Genomic DNA, 24,364 nt, shown 5'->3' on the forward strand with positions numbered 1-24,364 from the left:
CGGCTGGGCTTGTATACTCTGGAGTTTAGAAGGATGAGAGGATATCTTATTGAAACATATAAGATTGTTAAGGGCTTGGACACGCTAGAGGCAGGAAACATGTTCCCAATGTTGGGGGAGTCCAGAACCAGGGGCCACAGTTTAAGAATAAGGGGTAAGCCATTTAGAACAGAGACGAAGAAACACCTTTTCTCACAGAGAGCTGTGAGTCTGGAATTCTCTGCCTCAGAGGGTGGTGGAGGCAGGTTCTCTGGATACTTTCATGAGAGAGCTAGATAGGGCTCTTAAAGATAGTGGAGTCAGGGGATATGGGGAGAAGGCAGGAACGGGTTACTGAGTTGATTGATCAGCCATGATCACATTGAATGGTGGTGCTGGCTCAAAGGGCCGAATGGCCTCCTCCTGCACCTGTTGTCTATTTTGTACCCCAACCACTTATGACCTTATCACCTTATGACCTCCCTCTTGCTCCACTCTCTCTCCCTCTTCAACCCCCTGTCTTCCCTCCCGCCCCCTGGACCTCTCCCTCCCTCCCCACCTCCACATCTCTTTTCCTCCCTCTCCCCCTCCTCACCTCCCCCCTTTTTGCTCTCTCCCTCCGTCCTTCCGTTTCCTTCCTCCTCCCTTTCCACTCCTCCCTGTAACTCTTCTCCTCCTCGCCTTCCACTCCTCTCCCTCTACCTCCTTCCGTTCCTCCCTCTCCCCTCTTCATCTCCTCCCTCCCTCCCTCTTCCCTCCTCATTCTCCTGCTCCTATTCCCTGTATTCCTCTCCTCTCTTCCCTCCCTCCCTCCTGCTCTCCACCTAATCCCTCCCTCTCTCCTCCCACTGATTGCAACGAACCAGGAAGTTCTCGCCGCGACCTGTTGCCCGGGACTCGCCGACCGGTTGCCCGGACCTCGGGAGTTGCCCCCCCAGCCCGGAGTTGCCCCAGCCCGGAGTTGCCCCCCCAGCCCGGAGTTGCCCCAGCCCGGAGTTGCCCCCCCCCAGCCCGGAGTTTCCCCCCCAGCCCGGAGTTGCCCCCCCCAGCCCGGAGTTTCCCCCCCAGCCCGGAGTTGCCCCAGCCCGGAGTTGCCCCCCAGCCCGGAGTTGCCCCCCCAGCCCGGAGTTGCCCCCCAGCCCGGAGTTGCCCCCCCAGCCCGGAGTTGCCCCCCAGCCCGGAGCAACCGAGACTCGAGCGGCGGAGTCCGGACACGGAAAGGCAGTGAGACCGGGGGGAGGAGGTAGCGGGAGAGAGAGAGAGAGAGAGGGAGAAAGAGAGAGGCAGAGGGAGGGAGGGAGAGGGAGGGCTAGACGGGGAGGGAGAGGGGGAGAGGAGAGGAGAGGTGGGGGGGGGGGGGAGGAGGGGGAGGAGAGAGAGAGGGAGGGAGGGAGAGACAGGGGGGAGAGGGAGGGAGAGAGAGACGGGGCTAGACGGGGCGAGAGAGAGACAGGAGTTGAGGGAGGGAAGGTGAGAAGAAGGAGCAGAGGGAGATGGATGTGGACGTGAGGGGAGCCGGGGAGAGGGAGAGGAGGGAGGGTGAACGGGTTTTGGAGGGGGAGAGGGACAAGAAGGAGAGGAGGAAGGAGGGAGAGAGGGAGATGAATGTGGACGGGCAGGGAGTGGGAGAAAGAGGGAGAGAGAGGAGGGAGGGGGAGAAGAAGAAGGGGGGGAGGAGGGGAGAGGTGAGGGAGGGGGGGAGAAGGGGGAGAGAGGAGAAGAGCGAGGGGCAGGAGAGGGTGGATGAGAGGAGGAAGGAGAGGGAGATGGACGTTGATGGGCAAAGGGTGGGACAAATAGGGAGGGAGGGGGAGAGGGTAGGGGAGAGGAGAGAGGGGGAGATGAGGAGAGAGAGGGGGGGGAGAGAGGGGGAGAGAAGAAGGAGGGACGGAGAGAGAACGGGGAGGGCGGGGGGGAGCGAGGAGCAGGAGAAGGGGAGACTGGGGGAGAGTGTGGAGGAGGCTGGAGGAGAGGCGGAGAGGAGGGAGGGGGAGAGGGAGCTGGGTGCGGACGGGAAGGGGATGGGAGGAAGAGGGAGAGAGAGGAGGGGGGAGGTGGGGGGGAGGAAGGGGCAGGTGTGGGAGAGGTTGGAGGAGGGAGAGAGGGGCAAGAAGGAGAGGGAGAGAGAGATGGGTGCGGATGGGAAGGGTGTGGGAGAAAGAGGGAGAGAGAGGAGGGAGGGGGTTGGGGAGAGGAGGGAGGAGGGGAGAAGGGGAGAGAGAAGAGTGTGGGAGGGGGAGAGAAGGGAGGGGGAAAGGAGAGAGGGGGATAGGGGAGAGAGGGAGAAGGGGAGGGAGGGGGAGAGAGAAGGGAGGGAGAGGGGAAGAGGAGAGAGGGGGAGAGAAGGGAGGGGGAGAGGAGTGAGGGGGAGAGGAGGGAGGGGGAGAGGAGAGAGGGGGAGAGAAGGGAGGGGGAGAGGAGGGAGGGGAGAGAAGGGGGAGGGAGCGAGAGGGCAGGGGGCAGGAGAGGATGGGGGTGTGGGTGGGGGAGGCTGGGAGGCGGGAGGGGGAGATGGACGTGGGCGGGCAGGGGGTGAGAGAAATAGAGAGAGAGAGGAGGGGGGAGAGAAGAGAGAGGGTCGGGGAGAGGAGGGAACCGGAGGAGAGGAAGGGGCAGGATAGAGAGAGGGAGAGGAGTTTGAGGATTGGAGAGAGGAGGGAGAGTGAGGAGGAGAGGGGAGAGAGAGTCAAGAGGGAGGGGGAGAGGGGGGAGAGGGGAGACACTGAAAGGCAGAGAGAGAAGGAAGGGGAGGGATGGGCAGAGAAGGGGAGGAGGAGGAGGAGGAATAGATCGGGGAGGGAGGGGGAGAGTGGGAGGGAAGGGGAGGGAGTGGCGTGGATTGAGGGTGAGAGGGGGAGGGAGGGGCAGGGGGAGATGCGGAGGGAGGGAGAAGGGGAGGGGGGGCGAGGAAAGGCGGGTGAGAGGGAGCAGGAGGGAGAGGAGGAAGGTGATGGGTGGAGGCAGAGGGAGGGGGTGAGCGAGAGATGGAGGGAAGGTGGGAGGGAAAGATGGAGGGAGGGTGGGAGGGAGAGAACAGAGGGCGAGGTGGAGGGTGAGAGGGAGGGGGAGCGGGAGAGCGAGAGATGGAGGGAGAGAGAGGGGGGGAGGAGAGGGGAGAGGGGGAGGGCGAGCGAGAGAGAGGGGGAAAGGTGGAGGGAGAGGGTGAGCGAGGGTGAGAGAGGGAGGGAGAGGGGAAGCGAGGTTGAGGGAAGGAGGGAGAGGGGGAGCGAGGGTGAGAGAGAGAGGGAGAAGATGAGCGAGGTTGAGGGAAGGAGGGAGAGGGGGAGCGAGGGTGAGAGAGGGAGGGAGAGGGGGAGCGAGGGGGAGAGAGAGAGGGAGAGGGGGTGCGAGGGTGAGAGAGAGAGGGAGAAGGAGAGCGAGGGTGAGAGAGGGAGGGAGAGGGGGAGCGAGGGGGAGGGAAGGAGGGAGAGGGGGAGCGAAGGGGAGAGGAGGAGCGAGGGTGAGAGGGGGAGAGAGGGAGAGAGGGAGAGGCGGAGCGAAGGGGAGCTCCAGGGAATGGAGAGTTGGAGGGAGGGTGAGAGGGGCAGATGGAGTGAGAGCGGGGGACAGGGGGAGAGGGGTAGAGCTGGGGCGGGGGAGGAGGCAGTGTGGGGGGTTTGGAGGGAGGGGGAGGGGAGACAGCCCCTATACTGCCCCCTGCACCAGGAGCAGCTGAAACTGTTCTGTGAAACGGACGCTGAGCTGATCTGTGGGATATGTCGTGACGGGCGAAGGCACAAGTACCACCACTTCTTCCCGGTCAATGAGGCTGTGGAGATGTACAAGGTAACGTCGCGGGCCAGCTTGCCGTACAGGGAGGGTTTGGACAGGCTGGGACTCCCACTTTGACCAATCCACTCCAAAGACGTACAGCTTTCGTAGGCTAATTGGTTTCGGCGAATTTTCAAATTGCCCTTTGCAGCGAATTGTAGACACAGCCCAGACCATCACGTAAACCTGCGAGTCTGAAGAAGGTTCTTGACCCAAAACGTCACCTATTCCTTCTCTCCAGAGATGCTGCCTGTTCCGCTGAGTTACTCAAGCTTTTTCTGTCGCTCTTCGGTTTAAACCAGCATCTCATTCTAACACACAGACCTTCCATTGACTCCATCTGCACCTCACGCTGCCTCGGCAAGGCCAGCAGCATCATCAAGGACCAGTCTCACCCCGGTCACTCCCTCTTCTCCCCTCTCCCATCAGGCAATAGGTACAGAAGGGAGAAAACGCACACCTCCAGATTCAGGGACAGTTTCTACCCAGCTGTTATCAGACAACCGAATCATCCTACCACAACTAGAGAGCAGCAGCACAAGTACTATCGGACGGAAAAATCGAAGGTTGTCAAAAATGCTGGAGAAACTCAGCTTGTGAGGTCTCGACCCGAAACGTCACCTATTCCTTCGCTCCATAGATGTTGCCTAACCCGCTGAGTTTCTCCAGCATTTTTGTCTACCATAGGACTATCTGATCAGATTTTACTGGCTTTACCTTGTACTAAACGTTATTCCATTATCATGTATCTGTACACTATGGATGGTTCGATTGTAATCATATTTCCACAGGCTGGTTAGCACGCAACAAAAGCTTTTCACTGCACCTTAGTAAAAGTGACATTAACATAATCTAAACTAGATTAGTGTGTGTAGGATAGTGTTAGTGTGATTACTGGTCAGTGTGGACTCGGTGAGCCGAAGGGCCTGTTTCCATACTGTATCTCCAAACTAAACTAATTTGAAGCATAGGCGGCTATGGGATGAGGTGTGTGTGTTGTTGAGGGCCATGGATAAAGTGAATACTCACTATCTTATTCCCCCAGGGTGGAGAATTGAAAAGTATAGAGGGCGGCACGGTGGCGCAGCGGTAGAGTTGCTACCTCATAGCGCCAGTGACCCGGGTTCGACCCCGACCACGGGTGCTGTCTGTATGGAGTTTGTACGTTCTCCCCGTGACTTGCGTGGGTTTTCTCCGGGTGCTCTGGTTTCCTCCCGCACTCCCAAGACGTGCGGGTTTGTTGGTTAATTGGCTTCAGTAAATTTGTAATTTGTCCCTAGTGTGTGTCGGATAGTGTTAGTGTGCGGGAATCACTGGTTGGCGCGGAATCAGTGGGTCGATGCCATTATTTCTGCGCTGTATCTCTAAATTAAAGTAAACTAAACTAAAACTAGAGGGCACAGGCTTAAGGTGAGGGGGGGGGGGGGGGGAGATTTAAAAGAGTCCTCAGGGGCAACTTTTCAACTTAGAGGGTAGTCTGTGTCTGGATCGTGCTGCCAGGGTAAGCTATAGAAGTGGATACAATTGCGACTTTAAAAAACATTTGGGCAGATGTAAGGATAGACAATAGACAATAGGTGCAGGAATAGGCCATTCTGCCATTCGAGCCAGCACCGCCATTCAATGTGATCATGGCTGATCATCCCCAATCAGTACCCCGTTCCTGCCTTCTCCCCATATCCCCTGACTCCGCTATCTTTAAGAGCCCTATTTAGCTCTCTCTTGAAAGGGATGCAGGAAAGTGTGACTAGCCCAGAATGCCAACTTGGTTGGCATGGAAAAGGTGGGCCGAAGGGCATTTTTCCATTCAATAGATGAGCATTGGAATGGCTGAGGCAGAGAAGGCTGTGAAGGAAGTGCAGGTAAAAGGAATCAGTAAGGTATTGGTATTTGTTGAGTTCACTTGCGTTGAGTTTATTATTGAGTTGGATTAATTATTACCACGTGTAGCGAGATACAGTTTAAAGGTTTTATGTTTATTGATTTTATTATTGAGTTGAGTTTTTTATTGTCGCTTGCATCGAGGTACAGTGCAAATGTTTTTGAGTTTATTGAGTTTATTACTGTTAAGTTTATTATTGAGTTGAGTTCATTGTTGTCCCGTGTAGCGAGGTACAGTGAAAAGCTTTTGTTGCGTGCTATCCAGTCAGCGGAAAGACTGTACATGATTACAATCCAGCCATTTGTGGCTGGTATGAGCCTGATGGGCCGAAGGGACTGTCTGCTGTCACGAATGGCTGAAGATCTGCTTCCGTCTCCCACTAGGGCAAACTGAAGGCATCCATGGACGCTGCCACCAGGCGGAAGCTCACGGTACTGCGCATGAAGTCCGAGCAGCAGCAGAAGATTTCCCACGTGCGGGTAAGGCAGCATCTGCGGGAGGGTGCATGTGAAGGATGGATGGATGAATGGATGGATGGATGGATGGATGGATGAATGGATGGATGGATGGATGGATGGGTGGATAGATGGATGGATGGATGGATGGGTGGATGGATGGATGAATGAAGGAATAGACACATAACATTAATGAATGAATCAATTAATCAATGAATGGATGAAGGAATGAATGAATGGATGATACTTTAAGATACATTAAGTTTAAGATACATACATTAAGTCACAAGTAAGAATGTCAGTGTTCTATCTGGGACATATGACAATAAACACTCTTGACATGTCATGGTGAGAATCTTTGTCTTGAATACTGTGTCTTGTGTGAGGGACCTCTCCTCATGTGTGAGGGACCTCCCCCTGTGAAGAGCGTTTTCCCCTGCATGAGATGAATGAAGGAATTATACTGTATTATCACAGGTGATATGTCAAAGTGGGATTCTTTGTTTTGAGTACCATACACAAGATATGCAAAGAGTCTCCATGTATAGGGTACAGGCAAAGTTAACAAGTGTTCATTAGAAACATAGAAACATAGAAATTAGGTGCAGGAGTAGGCCATTCGGCTCTTCGAGCCTGCACCGCCATTCAATATGATCATGGCTGATCATCCAACTCAGTATCCCGTACCTGCCTTCTCTCCATACCCTCTGACCCCCTTAGCCACAAGGGCCACATCTAACTCCCTCTTAAATATAGCCAATGAACTGGCCTCGACTACCCTCTGTGGCAGGGAGTTCCAGAGATTCACCACTCTCTGTGTGAAAAAAGTTCTTCTCATCTCGGTTTTAAAGGATTTCCCCCTTATCCTTAAGCTGTGACCCCTTGTCCTGGACTTCCCCAACATCGGGAGCAATCTTCCTGCATCTAGCCTGTCCAACCCCTTAAGAATTTTGTAAGTTTCTATAAGATCCCCTCTCAATCTCCTAAATTCTAGAGAGTATAAACCAAGTCTATCCAGTCTTTCTTCATAAGACAGTCCTGACATCCCAGGAATCAGTCTGGTGAACCTTCTCTGCACTCCCTCTATGGCAATAATGTCCTTCCTCAGATTTGGAGACCAAAACTGTACGCAATACTCCAGGTGTGGTCTCACCAAGACCCTGTACAACTGCAGTAGAACCTCCCTGCTCCTATACTCAAATCCTTTTGCTATGAAAGCTAACATACCATTTGCTTTCTTCACTGCCTGCTGCACCTGCATGCCCACTTTCAATGACTGGTGTACCATGACACCCAGGTCTCGCTGCATCTCCCCTTTTCCTAGTCGGCCACCATTTAGATAATAGTCTGCTTTCCTGTTTTTGCCACCAAAATGGATAACCTCACATTTATCCACATTATACTGCATCTGCCAAACATTTGCCCACACCCAGCCTATCCAAGTCACCTTGCAGTCTCCTAGCATCCTCCTCACAGCTAACACTGCCCCCCAGCTTAGTGTCATCCGCAAACTTGGAGATATTGCCTTCAATTCCCTCATCCAGATCATTAATATATATTGTAAATAGCTGGGGTCCCAGCACTGAGCCTTGCGGTACCCCACTAGTCACTGCCTGCCATTGTGAAAAGGACCCGTTTACTCCTACTCTTTGCTTCCTGTTTGCCAGCTAGTTCTCTATCCACATCAATACTGAACCCCCAATGCCGTGTGCTTTAAGTTTGTAAACTAATCTCTTATGTGGGACCTTGTCGAAAGCCTTCTGGAAGTCCAGATACACCATATCCACTGGTTCTCCCCTATCCACGCTACTAGTTACATCCTCGAAAAATTCTATAAGATTCGTCAGACATGATTTACCTTTTGTAAATCCATGCTGACTTTGTCCAATGATTTCACCACTTTCCAAATGTGCTGCTATCCCATCTTTAATAACTGACTCTAGCAGTTTCCCCACTACCGATGTTAGACTAACTGGTCTGTAATTCCCCGTTTTCTCTCTCCCTCCCTTCTTAAAAAGTGGGGTTACGTTTGCTACCCGCCAATCCTCAGGAACTACTCCAGAATCTAAAGAGTTTTGAAAGATTATTACTAATGCATCCACTATTTCTGGAGCTACTTCCTTAAGTACTCTGGGATGCAGCCTATCTGGCCCTGGGGATTTATCGGCCTTTAATCCATTCAATTTACCCAACACCACTTCCCGGCTAACCTGGATTTCACTCAATTCCTCCAACTCCTTTGACCCGCGGTCCCCTGCTATTTCCGGCAGATTATTTATGTCTTCCTTAGTGAAGACGGAACCAAAGTAGTTATTCAATTGGTCCGCCATATCCTTGTTCCCCATGATCAACTCACCCATTTCTGACTGCAAGGGACCTACATTTGTTTTAACTAATCTCTTTCTTTTCACATATCTATAAAAACCTTTGCAGTCAGTTTTTATGTTCCCTGCCAGTTTTCTTTCATAATCTATTTTTCCTTTCCTAATTAAGCCCTTTGTCCTCCTCTGCTGGTCTCTGAATTTCTCCCAGCCCAGTATGCTGCTTTTTCTGGCTAATTTGTACGCATCATCCTTCGCTTTGATACTATCCCTGATTTCCCTTGTTATCCACGGATGCACTACCTTCCCTGATTTATTCTTTTGCCAAACTGGGATGAACAATTTTTGTAGTTCATCCATGCAGTCTTTAAATGTCATCCATTGCATATCCACCGTCAACCCTTTTAGAATTAATTGCCAGTCAATCTTGGCCAATTCACGTCTCATACCCTCAAAGTTACCTTTCTTTAAGTTCAGAACCATTGTTTCTGAATTAACAATGTCACTCTCCATCCTAATGAAGAACTCAACCATATTATGGTCACTCTTGCCCAAGGGGGCACGTACAACAAGACTGCTAACTAACCCTTCCTCATTACTCAATACCCAGTCTAAAATAGCCTGCTCTCTCGTTGGTTCCTCTACATGTTGATTTAGATAACTATCCCGCATACATTCCAAAAAATCCTCTTCCTCAGCACCCCTGCCAATTTGATTCACCCAATCTATATGTAGATTGAAGTCACCCATTATAACGGTTTTGCCTTTGTCGCACGCATTTCTAATTTCCTGTTTGATACCATCTCCAACTTCACTACTACTGTTAGGTGGCCTGTACACAACACCCACCAGCGTTTTCTGCCCCTTAGTGTTTCGCAGCTCTACCCATCCTGCAAACTAATGTCCTTCCTTTCCATTGCGTTAATCTCCTCTCTAATCAGCAACGCTACCCCACCTCCTTTTCCTTTCTCTCTATCCCTCCTGAATATTGAATATCCCTGGATGTTCAGCTCCCAGCCTTGGTCACCCTGGAGCCATGTCTCCGTGATCCCAACTATATCATAGTCATTAATAGCTATCTGCACATTCAACTCATCCACCTTATTACGAATGCTCCTTGCATTGAGACACAAAGCCTTCAGGCTTGTTTTTACAACACTCTTACCCCTTGTACAATTTTGTTGAAAAGTGCCCCTTTTTGATTTTTGCCCTGGATTTTCCGGCCTGCCACTTTTACTTTTCACCTTGCTACCTATTGCTTCTACCCTCATTTTACACCCCTCTGTCTCTACGCTCACACATTTAAGAAACCCTTTCCCTTTAACTCCATCCTCCACTAGCCCATTCGACACCCCACCCCCCTTATTCAGTTTAAAACCACCCGTGTAGCAGTGGCAAACCTGCCTGCCAGAATGCTGGTCCCACACCTGTGAAGATGCAATCCGTCCCTTTTGTACAGTTCCCCCTTACCCCAAAACAGATCCCAGTGATCTAAGAATCTAAATCCCTGCCCCGTGCACCAGTTCCTCAGCCACACGTTCAGGTCCCGTATCTCCCTGTTCCTGCTCTCGCCAGCACGAGGAACTGGAAGCAAACCGGAGATAACAACCCTGGAGGTCCTGCTTTTCAGCATTTTTCCGAGCTCTCTAAAGTCACGCTGCAGAATATTCATCCCCTTCTTTCCGACATCATTTGTGCCGACATGCACCACCACTTCCGGATGTTCACCTTCGCCCTTGAGGATTTTCTGCACTCTGTCCGTGACATCCTGGATCCTGGCACCAGGAAGGCAGCACACCATCCTCGCATCCCGTCTGTTGCCGCAGAAACCCCTGTCCGTACCTCTCACAGTGGAGTCTCCGACTACAATGGCGTTGCCTGCCTTAGGCCTTTTTGGTTTTGGCTCAACAGCCCTATTCGCATCACAAGCCAGTCCGCCGCCCAGTGTAAACACCTCTTCTGTCCCGACAGCTTCTAAGTGGGTGAACCTGTTCACAAGAGGTACAACCCCCGGGGACGTTGGCATTCCATGCTTCCCTCCCGTTCTCACTGTCTCCCACCTTCTCTCTTCCAGTATCTTAGGTGTAACAATCGTACTGTAGGACTTGTCGAGGAACGACTCCGTTTCTCGGACGAACCGGAGGTCATCCACTTGCTTCTCCAGTTCCCCAACACGGCCCTTCAGGAGCTCTACCTGGATGCACTTTTCGCATTTGTAGCAGCCAGAGGCACCAGCGGTGTCCTTGACCTCCCACATACTGCAAGCATCACACTGAAAAGCATCACATTAGAGTCCGCAATGGTCCCCCTTTGCTCTTGGCGCCTCTCCCCCCATGCCGGGACCCTCTTTGTTCTCTCAGCGTTGTGTCCTTGACCGATCTCTGGCACTCACCACCGGCCCGGCCTCGTGCTCTACAGCGCTCGCCGGGAGCTTCCCACCTGTGACGAGGGATCCCCCCTTCAATGTGAGGGATCTCCCTAACCAAAGTCAAAGTCAATTTTATTCATCACACAGACATCAAATGCAGTGAAATAAAAAAGAACACACAATCTATATAATTAAAAGTATCATCTTGACCACTTCCCGTCTGCGCTGTATATTGATTTTAGAAAAAAACGCTACCATATATCGCTATAATTTTTGGCCATCTTACTCACAGTCCTCCTCCACTCATCAGGCCCCGACGATTTTCACCATCGATTAAAAATAAAAAAGTTATGAGTGTGTAAAAAAACCTTGAGATCCTCTCGCCTGTCAATCATCGTGATGAAGGTAACTACCCTTCCGGGGGATGGACTATAAAACCCCAGATGCCTGGACATGACTCAGTCACTCTGCAAGATTGCGAGGGAGAGGCCACGACTCTCATTCTAAGCTGTGAATCAACTGAACTGTAAATTTGCACTGTAAATGATTTGTTAGGCCTTAATGAAAATGAAATGAGTTGTTTGGCCTACCCTGTGTTTGAAACTGCAATGGCAATGGAAGTGAAATGAAAATGCAATGAGCTGTTCGGTCTGCCCTGTGCTTGAAACTGCAATGGCAATGGAAATTAAATGAAAATGCAATTAGCTGTTTGGCCTGCCCTGTGCTTGAAATTGCAATGTCTATGGCAATGGAAGTGAAATTACCACTAGGCCTGAGTGACTGAGCTGCCAGCCCACCAGGCCTGAGTGACTGAGCTGCCAGCCCACCAGGCCTGAGTGACTGAGCTGCCAGCCCACCAGGCCTGAGTAACTGAGCTGCCAGCCCACCAATCCATTCGGCCCGCACTAGTCCTCTGGAAACTAGTCCCTTCGGTCCTCAACACCCATATTAGCTCTCCAGAACCACCCCCCCCCCCTCCCCCCCACTGGCCACCAATATTGGAGAGTGGAATAGTGGAGAGATGGAATATTGCATTGCGGGACCAGCCCTCCCATGTGAACTGGGACCCAATGGGTCCCACTTAGTTTAGTACACAATAAAATGCAACGCAAACATCCACCACAGCATTCTTCACTGTGGTGGAAGGCAACAAAGTTCAGCCAGTTCTCCTCCTTTGTTCATCCGTGGTCGGGGCCATAAACCCTCCGTAGTCGCTGCTAAGGACAGCTGGACGTTCAGGCCCTCTCATCAAGATGATTTAAACTCCGACGTGGAGTGCCCGAATCGGTAATTTCCTACCGGATTCCGTGGCTTCAGGATGTTATCGGCCGCGGGCTGGAGCTCTTCTCCAGCAATTCCCGGCGAGGGATCCCAGACTCCGGATGGTAAGTCCACGCCACGCCCGCGGCTAGAAGCTCAGCAGACCACTGTCCCACGATGTCAACTACACCAGGCTGGCGATCGGAGCACTCCTCTCTGCCGACCCCCGGCAAGGGTTTGCCCTGCTCTGTGGAAAGTGCACGCAGTGCCTGCTGTCCATGCTCCGGGCCCGACTCCAGGAAAGGCCGCTCCAATCCATGGTGTTAGGCCGTGAGGGAAGCAACATGGAAAAAGTCACCTCTCCGTGAAGGAGTGGCCAAAATCAGTTTCCCCCTTTCCCCTCCGCACCAACTCCCACCCCCCACATAAGACATTCCGAGAGACACCTAAAACACTAAACACACCAAAATAAAAATAAAAATATAAATAACAAACAGGCTGCTGGCAGGGCAGCCATCTAGCAGCGCCCCCACCGACCTCCAGTACCCACTGTAGCCGCCCCCCATGCATCACTGTCTGTCTCGCCCGCTGCAGGAGCAGTCAAGCAGCCTGCACGCCCACATCCGCTTCGAGTTTGCGCGCATGCACCGGGTGCTGAGTGAGAGGGAGCAACGCTTGAGCAACGAACTGCAGGATGCAGAGGAGCGCATCCTGGCACAGATGCAGGAGAACCTGCAGCGCATGCAGGACACGCTGGATTCCGTGGAGCGGTTCCTGCGACAGCTGCAGACACGCATGGAGCAGCCGGACATCGTGGCTTTGATCAAGGTCAGCAACGCAGCTCGTCGCAATACCATATAAACCATATAACAATGACAGCACGGAAACAGGCCATCTCGGCCCTTCTGGTCCGTGCCCAATACGTACGCAGGGGACGCGGCGGGTTTGCCTAATTCGGCCCTTCGAGCCAGCACCGCCATTCAATGTGATCATGGCTGATCATCCTCAATCAGTACCCCGCTCCTGCCTTCTCCCCATATCCCCTGACTCCGCTAATCTCATAGAGGTGTATAACATTATAAGGGGGGGATAGATAAGGTGATTGCACAGAGTCTTTTACCTGAGTAGAGGAATCAAGAATCAGAGGACATAGGTTTACGGTGAAGGGGGGGGGAGATTTAATAGGAATCTCAGGGGTGACCTCTTCACTCAGACGGTGGTGGGTAAATGGAACAAACTGCCAGAGGAGGTCGTTGAGGCAGGTATTGTCACAATATTTAAAGACGTTTGGATAGGAAAGGTTTAGAGGGATGTAGGATGATCGCCAGCAGGTGGGGCTAGTGTAGAATGGGAGGCGTGGGCAGGTTGGGCCGAAGGGCCTGTTTCCATGTTGTATATTTCTAAATGAGACTGTCATAATGGGGCACCTTGGTCGGCATGGGCAGGTTGGGCCGAATGGCCTGTTTCGTGTTGTGTGACTCTATGACTAATTAACGAATGAAGACTGAGATATCTTTCTTGTTCATTTCAGGAGGAAAGTATTTGGAATAGGAGGTAAGATATCCCACCTCTCTCTTGTAGACCATATTGGACCATTATGCCCTGATTCAGTCATGGCTGATCTACCTGACACCCTTACTGATTAAGAACCTATCAATCACCACCTTCAAAATACCCAATCACTGGGCCTCCACCGCCATCTGTAGCACTGAATTCCACAGATTCACTGCCCTCTGACGAGTGAAATCCTTCCCAGGTCCATTTTGAAGACTCTACCACTGGTGGAAACATCCTCCCTTCATCCTTGAAGCAATACGCGCTCCTCAAACGTTAAACCCAGTGCTGATGGTCTCTGCAATATTGAACATTTCATAAGGTCATAACTGATAGGAGCAGAATCAGGCCGTTTGGCCCATCAAGTCTGACTCCGCCATTCAATCACGGCTGATCTATCTCTCCATCCTCACCCCATTCTCCTGCCTTCTCCCCTGAACCCACTGACCCCGTACTAATCGGTGATGCATAGTTAGAGCTACTGCCTTGTGGCGCATGCAGTGCCGGAGACCCGGGTTCGATCCCAACTATGGGTGCTGTCTGTATGGAGTTTGTACGTTCTCCCTGTGACCATGTGGGTTTTCTCCGAGTACTTCGGTTTCCTTCCACATTCCAAAGGCGTACAGGTTTGTAGAATAATTGGCTGGTATAAGTATAAGAAGTAGATTGTCCTGAGTGTGTGTGGGATAATGTTAGCGTGGGGGGATCGCTGGTCGGTGTGGGCTCGGTGGGCTGAGGGGCTTGTTTCCACGCCGTATCTCTGAACTAAACTAAACTAAAAATCCACTCCGCCATTCAATCGTGGCTGATGTATCTCCTAACCCCATTCTCCTGCCTTCTCCCCATAACCCCTGACACCCCTACTAATCAACAATCTATCTATCTCTGCCTTAGAAATATCCACTGACTTGGCCTCCCCACAGGTTCACTAACAAGCAAGACACCCTAGATGTGGTGGACTTGGAGCTGCCGCTGGGTGTGTACAGGGGTCCTCTACAGTATATGGCCTGGCGGGAGATGATGGAAGCCATCAGTCCTGGTAGGCCAACCTTACACTCAGCTCTGCTCCGCGGAACGGTGGTGGCTGCAAGTGCTCGATGGGGAAGGGGAGTGAGATGGAGACGGAGCAGGGATGAGGAATGTCAGAAAGAACTTATATCCTTGGCGGTTCAGATCCAGCGGGAGATAGAGGGACAATTCAGAGTGCCAGACGTTATGGGGAGAAGGCAGGAGAATGGGAGTTGGAGGGAGAGATAGATCAGCCATGATTGAATGGCGGAGTAGACTTGATGGGCCGAATGGCCTAATTCTACTCCTATCACTGATGCTATTACGAGATCAGTTTTGGTTTAGTTTGTTGTCACATGTCCTGAGGTACAGTGAAAAGCTTTGAACGGCAAAAGTGATTGGAGCAGAATTAAGCCATTCACCCCCATCAAGTCTACCCCGGCATTCAATCATGGCTGATCTATCTCTGCCTCCCAAACCCCATTCCCCTGCCTTCTCCCCATAACCCCTGACACCCGTGCTAACCAAGAAGAGCTTTTGTTGCGTGCTATCCAGTCAGCAGAAAGACAATATATAATTATATCGAGCCATTGACAGTGTTCAGACACATGATACGCCAGCCAGTCAATAAAAGTAAGCATGCAGGTATAGCAGGCAGTGAAGAAAGCTAATGGCATGTTGGCCTTTATAACAAGAGGAGTTGAATATAAGAGCAAAGAGGTCCTTCTACAGTTGTACATGGTGAGACCACACCTGGACTATTGTGTGCAGTTTTGGTCCCCAAATTTGACGAAGGACATTCTTGCTGTTGAGGGAGCCCAGCGTAGGTTCACCAGGTTAATTCCCGGGATGGCAGGACTGTCATATGCTGAGAGAATGGAGCGGCTGGGCATGTATACTCTGGAGTTTAGAAGGATGAGAGGATATCTTATTGAAACATATAAGATTATTAAAGGTTTGGACATGCTAGAGGCAGGAAACATGTTCCCGATGTTGGGGGAGTCCAGAATCAGGGGACACACAGTTTAATAAGGGGTAGGCCATTTAGAACGGAGATGAGGAAAAACGTTTTCACCCAGAGAGTTGTGAATCTGGAATTCTCTGCCTCAGTGGATCGGTGGATGCTGATTCTCTGGATGCTTTCAAGAGAGATTTAGATAGAGCTCTTAAAGATAGCGGAGTCAGGGGATATGGGGAGAAGGCAGGAACGGTGTACTGATTGGGGATGATCAGCCATGATCACAGTGAATGGCGGTGCTGGCTCGAAGGGTTGAATGGCCTACTCATGCACCTATTGTCTATTGTCTATTGTTTATTTGGTAGACACAAAATGCTGGAGTAACTCAGCGGGTGAGGCAGCATCTCTGGAGAGAAGGAATGGATGACGTTTTGGGCAGAGACCCTCTTTAGTACATTTGTTTGTCTTGTATTATGGTGGTAGGTTTTGTTTCGCTTTATTTAACGGTTCAATATTGTTGATAATAATTGATTGTAATATTTTTGGTTTAATAAACAGTGCCGGCCCCGCTCACCCTGAACCCGGACACAGCTAACCCGTGGCTGCAGCTGTCCGAGGATCTATGCAGCGTGTGGATGGGTGCGGAGCGGCAGTCCCTGCCCGAGTCCCGGTGGAGGTTTGACCGATGTGCCGGCGTGCTGGCGGCGCAGGGCTTCGCGTCCGGCTGCCACTACTGGGAGGTGGAGGTTGGCGGCAAGACGGAGTGGGACCTCGGCGTGGCGCGGCGATCGTGCCAGAGGAAGGGCAGGTTGGAGCGCCGGCCCCGGGAAGGCTACTGGAGGATGAGCCTGCGGAGAGGCGAGGGGTACCAGGTTGTCACCGAGCCCCCCACCCCCCTCACCCTGGAGTGCGGACCCATGACCGTCGGCGTCTACCTGGACCACGAGGGCGGCCAGGTGTCCTTCTACGATGCCGGCAGCATGGCGCATCTGTACACCTTCGCCCACACCTTCTCCGAGACCCTCTACCCATACTTCTGTCTCTGCCTCACTGACGGGGGCAAGAACGCCGAGCCCATGAAGATCTGCCGGCTCACCAGCCAGTCCCGGCACCACCTGCCGGTGGCATTACCCGCCCACTCCGATACCTCATCCACCACCACCCGTCACCTCCAAACATCCTAACTGTGGATAGACACCGAGTGCTGGAGTAACTCAGTGGGTCAGGCAGCATCTGTGGAGAACATGGATAGGTGACGTTTCACAGAGTGCTGGAGTAACTCAGTGGGTCAGGCAGCATCTGTGGAGAACATGGGTAGGTGACGTCTCACAGAGTGCTGGAGTAACTCAGCGGGTCAGGCAGCATCTGGTTTCTTCCCACAGTTCAAAGACGGACAGGTTTGTTTGCTAATTGGCTTCCATAAAGTTGTAAATAATCCTTAGTGTTTACAATAGTGTTAGTGCGCTGGTTGCTGTGGACTAGGTGGGCCGGAGGGCCTGTTTCCGTGCTGTATCTCAAGTCTAAAAATCACTCCCCACATATCTCCAGCGGTGGAAGGGCCAATCACTGTGTATGAACTCCGAACAAACTTCTCAGGATGTGTGTTGATGATGTGAAATAATTTTGAAAGGTAAATTATGTACCGATTGATTTTCCTTTTGTCTGTTGCTGTCGATACGTTACTGGGCACTGGGATGAGCGAGGAACCTCACGCGTGGATGGAGAGATGGAATAGAACACGGGTAGAGTGCGTGACACAAAGAAACATAGAAGAATAGATGCAGGAGGAGGCCATTCAGCCCTTCCAGCTAGCACCGCCATTCAATATGATCATGGCTGATCAAATAAATTTAGTACCCCAGTCCTGCTTTTTCCCCATGTCCCTTGATTCTGTTAGCCCTAAGAGCTAAATCTATCTCTCTCTTGAAAACATCCAGTTATTGCACATCACTAATTGCCCTTGGAGTAGATCGCTCGGACATTTCCAAGGTCATTTGAGCTTCAATCACTTTGAACGAGGTGGATCTTAAACAAAATACGTGTGTATTTCGTATTTCAGACAGTTTATTGTTTTCAAGCATTTGATATGATTAACTGAATTTATTGTGGGAGAAAATACTTACAATTTTGTCTCTGGATTGTGTCACTGCATTCCTCGTTCGATAACTAAATCGGTGCCTCGCCACCGCACCCCAACCTTCAGTTGATGCCTCGAGTTCATCACTTCCTATTGGATTGCGGCCCTTGAGTTAATAACCATGTTTAAAGCCGGCTTTATTCCCGTCATGATCTTACAACACCTCTATAAGATCACCCCTCATCCTACTGCCTTCCAAGGAATAAGGTCCTAGTTTGCCCAACCTCTCCCTGTTGTGAGGCCCTCAGGCCCAGGAAAAATCCTCATCAATATTGTCTGCACCCGTTCCAGTTTACCCACATTCTACACACAGCAGAGTGAACAAAACTAAACATATTATTCCAAACTGATCATCCTTAATATCAAATGATGCACGGTTTCTCCAAATATAGATGCATCTGAAGACTGGAGCGTGAGAGACCAGTGTACTGATGTGCATTAAAATATATTTACTTCCATCCTGACCCCGGGCTGTGAATGGAGATGCCGCTGCCTAACAGGTGCAACACCTCCTCAGTTACACCCCCTTAGCGCTGGTCTCTGTCCCTTTCTGTCCTGCCTTAGACAATCCCAGGGCAATCTCTCCACTTTTGTCTCAATTCAGGCCGGTTTAATGTCTAACTTGCCCCTCGCTCGTATGAGATTAGTTGGGAGCGGCCAGGACATAGATACATAGAAACATAGAAAATAGGTGCAGGAGTAGGCCATTCGGCCCTTCGAGCCTGCACCATTCAATATGATCATGGCTGATCATCCAACTCAGTATCCTGTACCTGCCTTCTCTCGATACCCCCTGATCCCTTTAGCCACAAGGGCCACGTCTAACTCCCTTTTAAATATAGCCAATGAACTGGCCTCAACTACCTTCTGCGGCAGAGAATTCCAGAGATTCACCACTCTCGGCCCTAAAAGATTTCCCCTTTATCCTTAAACTGTGACCCCGTGTTTTTGACTTCCCCAACATCGGGAACAATCTTCCTGCATCTAGCCTGTCCAACCACTTAAGAATTTTGTAAGTTTCTATAAGATCCCTCCTCAATCTTCTAAATTCTAGCGAGTACAAACCGAGTCTATCCAGTCTTTCTTCATATGAAAGTCCTGACATCCCAGTAATCAGTCTGGTGAACCTTCTCTGCACTCCCTCTATGGCAGGAATGTCCTTCCTCAGATTAGGAGATTACGCAATACTCCAGGTGTGGTCTCACCAAGATCCTGTACAACTGCAGTAGAACCTCCCTGCTCCTATACTCAAATCCTTTTGCTATGAATGCTAACATACCATTCACCTTCTTCACTGCCTGCTGCACCTGCATGCCTACTTTTAATTACTGGTGTACCATGACACCCAGGTCTCGTTGCATCTCCCCCTTTCCTAATCGGCCACCATTCAGATAAAAGTCTACTTTTCTGTTTTTGCCAACAAAGTGGATAACCTCACATTTATCCACATTATACTGCATCTGCCATGCATTTGCCCACTCACCCAGCCTATCCAAGTCACCCTGCAGCCTCCTAGCATCCTCCACACAGCTAACACTGCCCCCCCAGCTTCGTATCATCTGCAAATTTGGAGATGTTGTATTCAATTCCCTCGTCCAAATCATTAATATATATCGTAAATAGCTGGGGTCCTAGCACTAAGCCTTGCGGTACCACACTAGTCACTGCCTGCCATTGAGAAAAGGACCCGTTTACTCCCACTCTTTGCTTCCTGTCTGCCAGCCAGTTCTCTATCCACATCAATACTGAACCCCCAATACCGTGTGCTTTAAGTTTGTATACTAAACTCTTATGTGGGACCTTGTCGAAAGCCTTCTGAAAGTCCAGATATAACACATCCATTGGTTCTCCCTTATCCACTCTACTAGTTACATCCTCAAAAAATTCTATAAGATTCGTCAGACATGATTTACCTTTAATAAATCAATGCTGACTTTGTCCAATGATTTCACCACTTTCCAAATGTGCTGTTATCCCATCTTTAATAACTGACTAGCAGTTTCCCCACTACCGACGTTAGACTAACTGGTCTGTAATTCCCTGTTTTCTCTCTCCCTCCCTTTTTAAAAAGTGGGGTTACATTAGCTACCCTCCAATCCTCAGGAACTACTCCAGAATCTAAAGAGTTTTGAAAAATTATCACTAATGCATCCACTATTTCTGGGGCTACTTCCTTAAATTCTCTGGGATGCAGCCTAACTGGCCCTGGGGATTTATCGGCCTTTAATCCATTCAATTTACCTAACACCACTTCCCGGCTAACCTGGATTTCACTCAGTTCCTCCATCTCATTTGACCCCCGGATCCCTGCTATTTCCGGCAGATTGTTTATGTCTTCCTTAGTGAATACGGAACCAAAGTAGTTATTCAATTGGTCTGCCAAGTCCTTGTTCCCCATGATCAATCCACCTATTTCTGACTGCAAGGGACCTACATTTGTTTTAACTAATCTTTTTCTTTTCACATATCTATAAAAGCTTTTGCAGTCAGTTTTTATGTTCCCTGCCAGTTTTCTTTCATTATCTATTTTCCCTTTCCTAATTAAGCCCTTTGTCATCTTCTGCTGGACTCTGTATTTCTCCCAGTCCTCAGGTAGGCTGCTTTTTCTGGCTAATTTGTACGCTTCATCTTTTGTTTTGATACTATCCCTGATTTCCCTTGTTATCCACGGATGCACTACTTTCCCTGATTTATTTTTTTGCCAAACTGGGATGAACAATTGTTGTAGTTCACCCATGTAATCTTTAAATGCCTTCCATTGCATATCCACCATCAACCCATTAAGAATCAATTGCCAGTCTATCTTGGCCAATTCACGTCTCATACCCTCAAAGTTACCTTTCTTTAAGTTCAGGACCCTAGTTTCTGAATTAACAATGTCACTCTCCATCCTAATGAAGAACTCAACCATATTATGGTCACTCTTGCCCAAGGGGCCATGCACAACAAGACTGCTAACTAACCCTTCCTCATTACTCAATACCCAATCTAGAATAGCCTGCTCTCTCGTTGGTTCCTCTACATGTTAGTTTAGAAAACTATCCCGCATACATTCCAAGAAATCCTCTTCCTCAGCACCCTTGCCAATTTGATTCACCCAATCTATATGTAGATTGAAGTCACCCATTATAACTGTTTTACCTTTGTTGCACGCTTTTCTAATTTCCTATTTGATGCCATCCCCAACTCCGCTACTACTGTTAGGTGGCCTGTACACAACTCCCACTAGCGTTTTCTGCCCCTTAATGTTTCGCAGCTCTACCCATATCGATTCCACATCCTCCAAGCTAATGTCCTTCCTTTCTATTGCGTTAATCTGCTCTCTAACCAGCAACGCTACCCCACCTCCTTTCCCTTTCTGTCTATCCCTCCTGAATATTGAATATCCCTGGATGTTCAGCTCCCAGCCTTGGTCACCCTGGAGCCACATCTCCGTGATCCAAACTATATCATAGTCATTAATAGGTATCTACACATTCAACTCATCCACCTTATTATGAATGCTCCTTGCATTGAGACACAAAGCCTTCAGGCTTGTTTTTACAACACTCTTACCACTTATACAATTATGTTGAAAAGTGGCCGTTTTTGATTTTTGCACTGGATTTGTCTGCCTGCCACTTTTACTTTTCACCTTGCTACCTATTGCTTCTACCCTCATTTTACACCCCTCTGTCTCTCCGCTCACACATTTAAGAAACCCTTTCCCTTTAACTCCATCCTCAACTATCCCATTTGACACCCCACCCCCCTTATTCAGTTTTAAACCACCCGTGTAGCAGTGGCAAACCTGCCTGCCAGAATGCTGGTCCCCCACCTGTGAAGATGCAATCCGTCCCTTTTGTACAGTTCCCCTTTACTCCAAAACAGATCCCAGTGATCTAAGAATCTAAATCCCTGCCCCTTGCACCAGTTCCTCAGCCACACATTCTGGTCCCGTATCTCCCTGTTCCTGCTCTCGCCAGTACGAGGAACTGGAAGCAAACCGGAGATAACAACCCTGGAGGTCCTGCTTTTCAGCATTTTTCCGAGCTCTCTAAAGTGACGCTGCAGAATATTCATCCCCGTCTTTCCGACATCATTTGTGCCGACATGCACTACGACTTCCGGCTGTTCACCTTCGCCCTTGAGGATTTTCTGCACTCTGTCCATGACATCCTAGATCCTGGCACCAGGAAGGCAGCACACCATCCTCGAATCCCATCTGTTGCCGCAGAAACCCCTGTCCGTACCTCTCACAATGGAGTCTCCCACTACAATGGCGTTGCCTGACTTTGGCCTCTTTGGTTTTGGCTCAACAGCCCTATTCGCAATGCAAGCCAGTCTGCCGCTCAGTGTAACAACGTCTTCTGTCCCGACAGCTTCTAAGTGGGTGAACCTGTTCACAAGAGGTACAACACCCGGGGATGTTTGCATTCCATGCTTCCCTCCCTTTCTCACCATCTCCCACCTTCTCTCTTCCAGTACCTTAGGTGTAACAATCGTACTGTAGGACTTGTCGAGGAACTACTCCGTTTCTCGGACGAACCGTAGGTCATCCACTTGCTTCTCCAGTTCCCCAACATGGTCCTTCAGGAGCTCTGCCTGGATGCACTTCTTGCATTTGTAGCAGGCAGAGGCACCAGCAGTGTCCTTGACCTCCCACATACTGCAAGCATCACACTGAATCAGCTTGCCTGACATCTCCTTCTCTCAACTCTCCCTCTCCAGTGTTTTGCGTAGCCTCCTCTCCTCAGCCTCCTCGCTGAAGACTGTCAAGCCAGACTCACACTTTACTCACAGGGCACTTCCCTCACAAGGCCGCTCACTCACTGCCGCTCCCTAAGAGCCGTCTTGCTTAGGACACTGAACACTGAACACTTGCAGCCAAATAGCATTCATTGCCCGAGACGGCAGCATGTGCAGTGGAAAACACTTTGAACTAGGAAGTGCCGGAGTTACAATGGCTGCGAAAAACATTTTCGAGAGTTTAACCAAGGAGGTAGTTTGTCGCATCTGCCTGGATTTCTTCACCGATCCGGTTATACTGGAGTGTGGGCACAACTTCTGCCGCTCCTGTATCACACAGTTGGGACGCAGCCTCAGGGTGAATCGGGCCTTGGCTAGACTGTCTGAGAAAGCTCGATCACTGAGCTTGAATCGGACAGAGAAGGAAAGTAAACTTAATTGGGAAGAACATCAGGAAGAACTGAGGCTGTTTTGTGACACGGACAAGAAACTGATCTGTTTAAGTAGGGACTGCAGATGCTGGAAAATCGAAGGTAGACAAAAGTGCTGGTGAAACTCAGTGGGTGCAGCAGCATCTATGGAGCGAAGGAAATAGGCAAGGTTTCGGGCCGAAACCCATCTTCAGACTAGAAACCGATCTGTTTGATTTGTGCAGCTGGGCGGAAACACACGTCTCACCGCTTCATGCCGGTAGATGAAGCTGTTGAAATCTACAAGGTAAACGCATACCGATTCTGATCACATCCGTGTGTCTCCAGTATTTTTATCTACCTTCGCTTTTCCAGCATATGCAATTTCTGCTTAAACATTGTGTCATGCCCTGTTTATTTTCTTTTTTTTAATATATATTTTTTCATTTAAAATAAATCAACACAAAAAAGAAAAGGGACATTTTAATAAGAGACACTCAAATAATACACAAAAGAAAAATATCAAAAATATCCAGAAACATCAAAGAAGTAGATTTTTTTAAATTAAAAAAAAAAATATATATAACTAGACTAAGTGGGACCCGTTGCGTCCCAGCATCACATGGGAGGGCTGGTCACACAATGCAATATTCCACCTCTCCACCAATTCCAATATTGCTCGCCAGTGGGGGGGGGGGGACTTTCTGTTGCGCTAGTATGGGTGTTGTGGGCCGAAGGTACTGGTTTCTAGAGGGCTAGTATAGATATTGTGGGCCCAATGGATTATTGGGCTGGCAGTACAGTCACTCACCAGGCGACCCAGCGGGGGATGTGGGCGGCTTCAGTAGGGGGCGCATCCTATAGCCAGGCGGAGGGCAGCATCTTGAGTTGGGGGATGTCAGTGGAAGGAGGGGGCAGTGAGCGACTTACTCATGGCCTCTGGACTCACTCACTGCCTTGGAATTAACTCATGGCCTTTGGACTGACTGACTGACTCACGGCTTGTGGACTCACTGATGCCCGACTTCTGGAGTCACGACTGACTTTTGTAACTGAAAACTGTAACATTGAGGAACAGCTTTTTCCTGAGCCATCAGGCTAGTAAACATAACAAATAAGCTCTGAACTACAAAATACTATATTATTTGTACTATTTGTTGATCACACACACACACACACACACTCATTCACACACACACACACACTCATTCACACACACACAGACTCATTCACACACACACTAACTCACACACACACAGACTCATTCACACACACACTCATTCACACACACACAGACTCATTCACACAGACTCATTCACACACACACTCATTCACACAGACTCATTCACACACACATTCACACAGACTCATTCACACAGACTCATTCACACACACACATTCACACAGACTCATTCACACAGACTCATTCACACACACAGACTCATTCACACACACACGCAGACTCATTCAAACACACAGAGACTCATTCACACACACACACAGACGCATTCACACACACACAGACTAATTCAC

At 50.0% G+C, this 24,364-nt stretch overlaps 1 protein-coding gene across 1 annotated transcript; it reads left to right on the forward strand.

Annotated features, from left to right (window-relative positions):
• Nucleotides 1–3,495: 3,495 nt before the first annotated feature.
• LOC116970439 (zinc-binding protein A33-like) lies at nucleotides 3,496–16,824 on the forward strand. Its single transcript, XM_033017083.1, has 6 exons — nucleotides 3,496–3,765; nucleotides 6,016–6,111; nucleotides 12,631–12,864; nucleotides 13,568–13,590; nucleotides 14,514–14,629; nucleotides 16,115–16,824. The coding sequence occupies exons 1-6, from the start codon at nucleotides 3,496–3,498 to the stop codon at nucleotides 16,738–16,740; spliced, it is 1,365 nt and encodes a 454-aa protein (XP_032872974.1). The 3' UTR covers nucleotides 16,741–16,824.
• The last annotated feature ends 7,540 nt before the right edge of the window (nucleotides 16,825–24,364 follow it).

Source organism: Amblyraja radiata, unplaced genomic scaffold (genome assembly GCF_010909765.2).
Source record: "Amblyraja radiata isolate CabotCenter1 unplaced genomic scaffold, sAmbRad1.1.pri scaffold_881_ctg1, whole genome shotgun sequence".
NCBI classification, from domain to species: Eukaryota; Metazoa; Chordata; class Chondrichthyes; order Rajiformes; family Rajidae; genus Amblyraja; species Amblyraja radiata.

Bases quoted from the DNA above. Each gene is read 5' to 3' on its own strand.
- LOC116970439 (XM_033017083.1), top strand. From the start codon at position 3,496: ATGGAGAGTTGGAGGGAGGGTGAGAGGGGCAGATGGAGTGAGAGCGGG. The intron at 3,766-6,015 runs GTAACGTCGCGG...GTCTCCCACTAG, and splicing joins AGGCTGTGGAGATGTACAAG to GGCAAACTGAAGGCATCCAT. The intron at 13,591-14,513 runs GTAAGATATCCC...GCCTCCCCACAG, and splicing joins GAAAGTATTTGGAATAGGAG to GTTCACTAACAAGCAAGACA.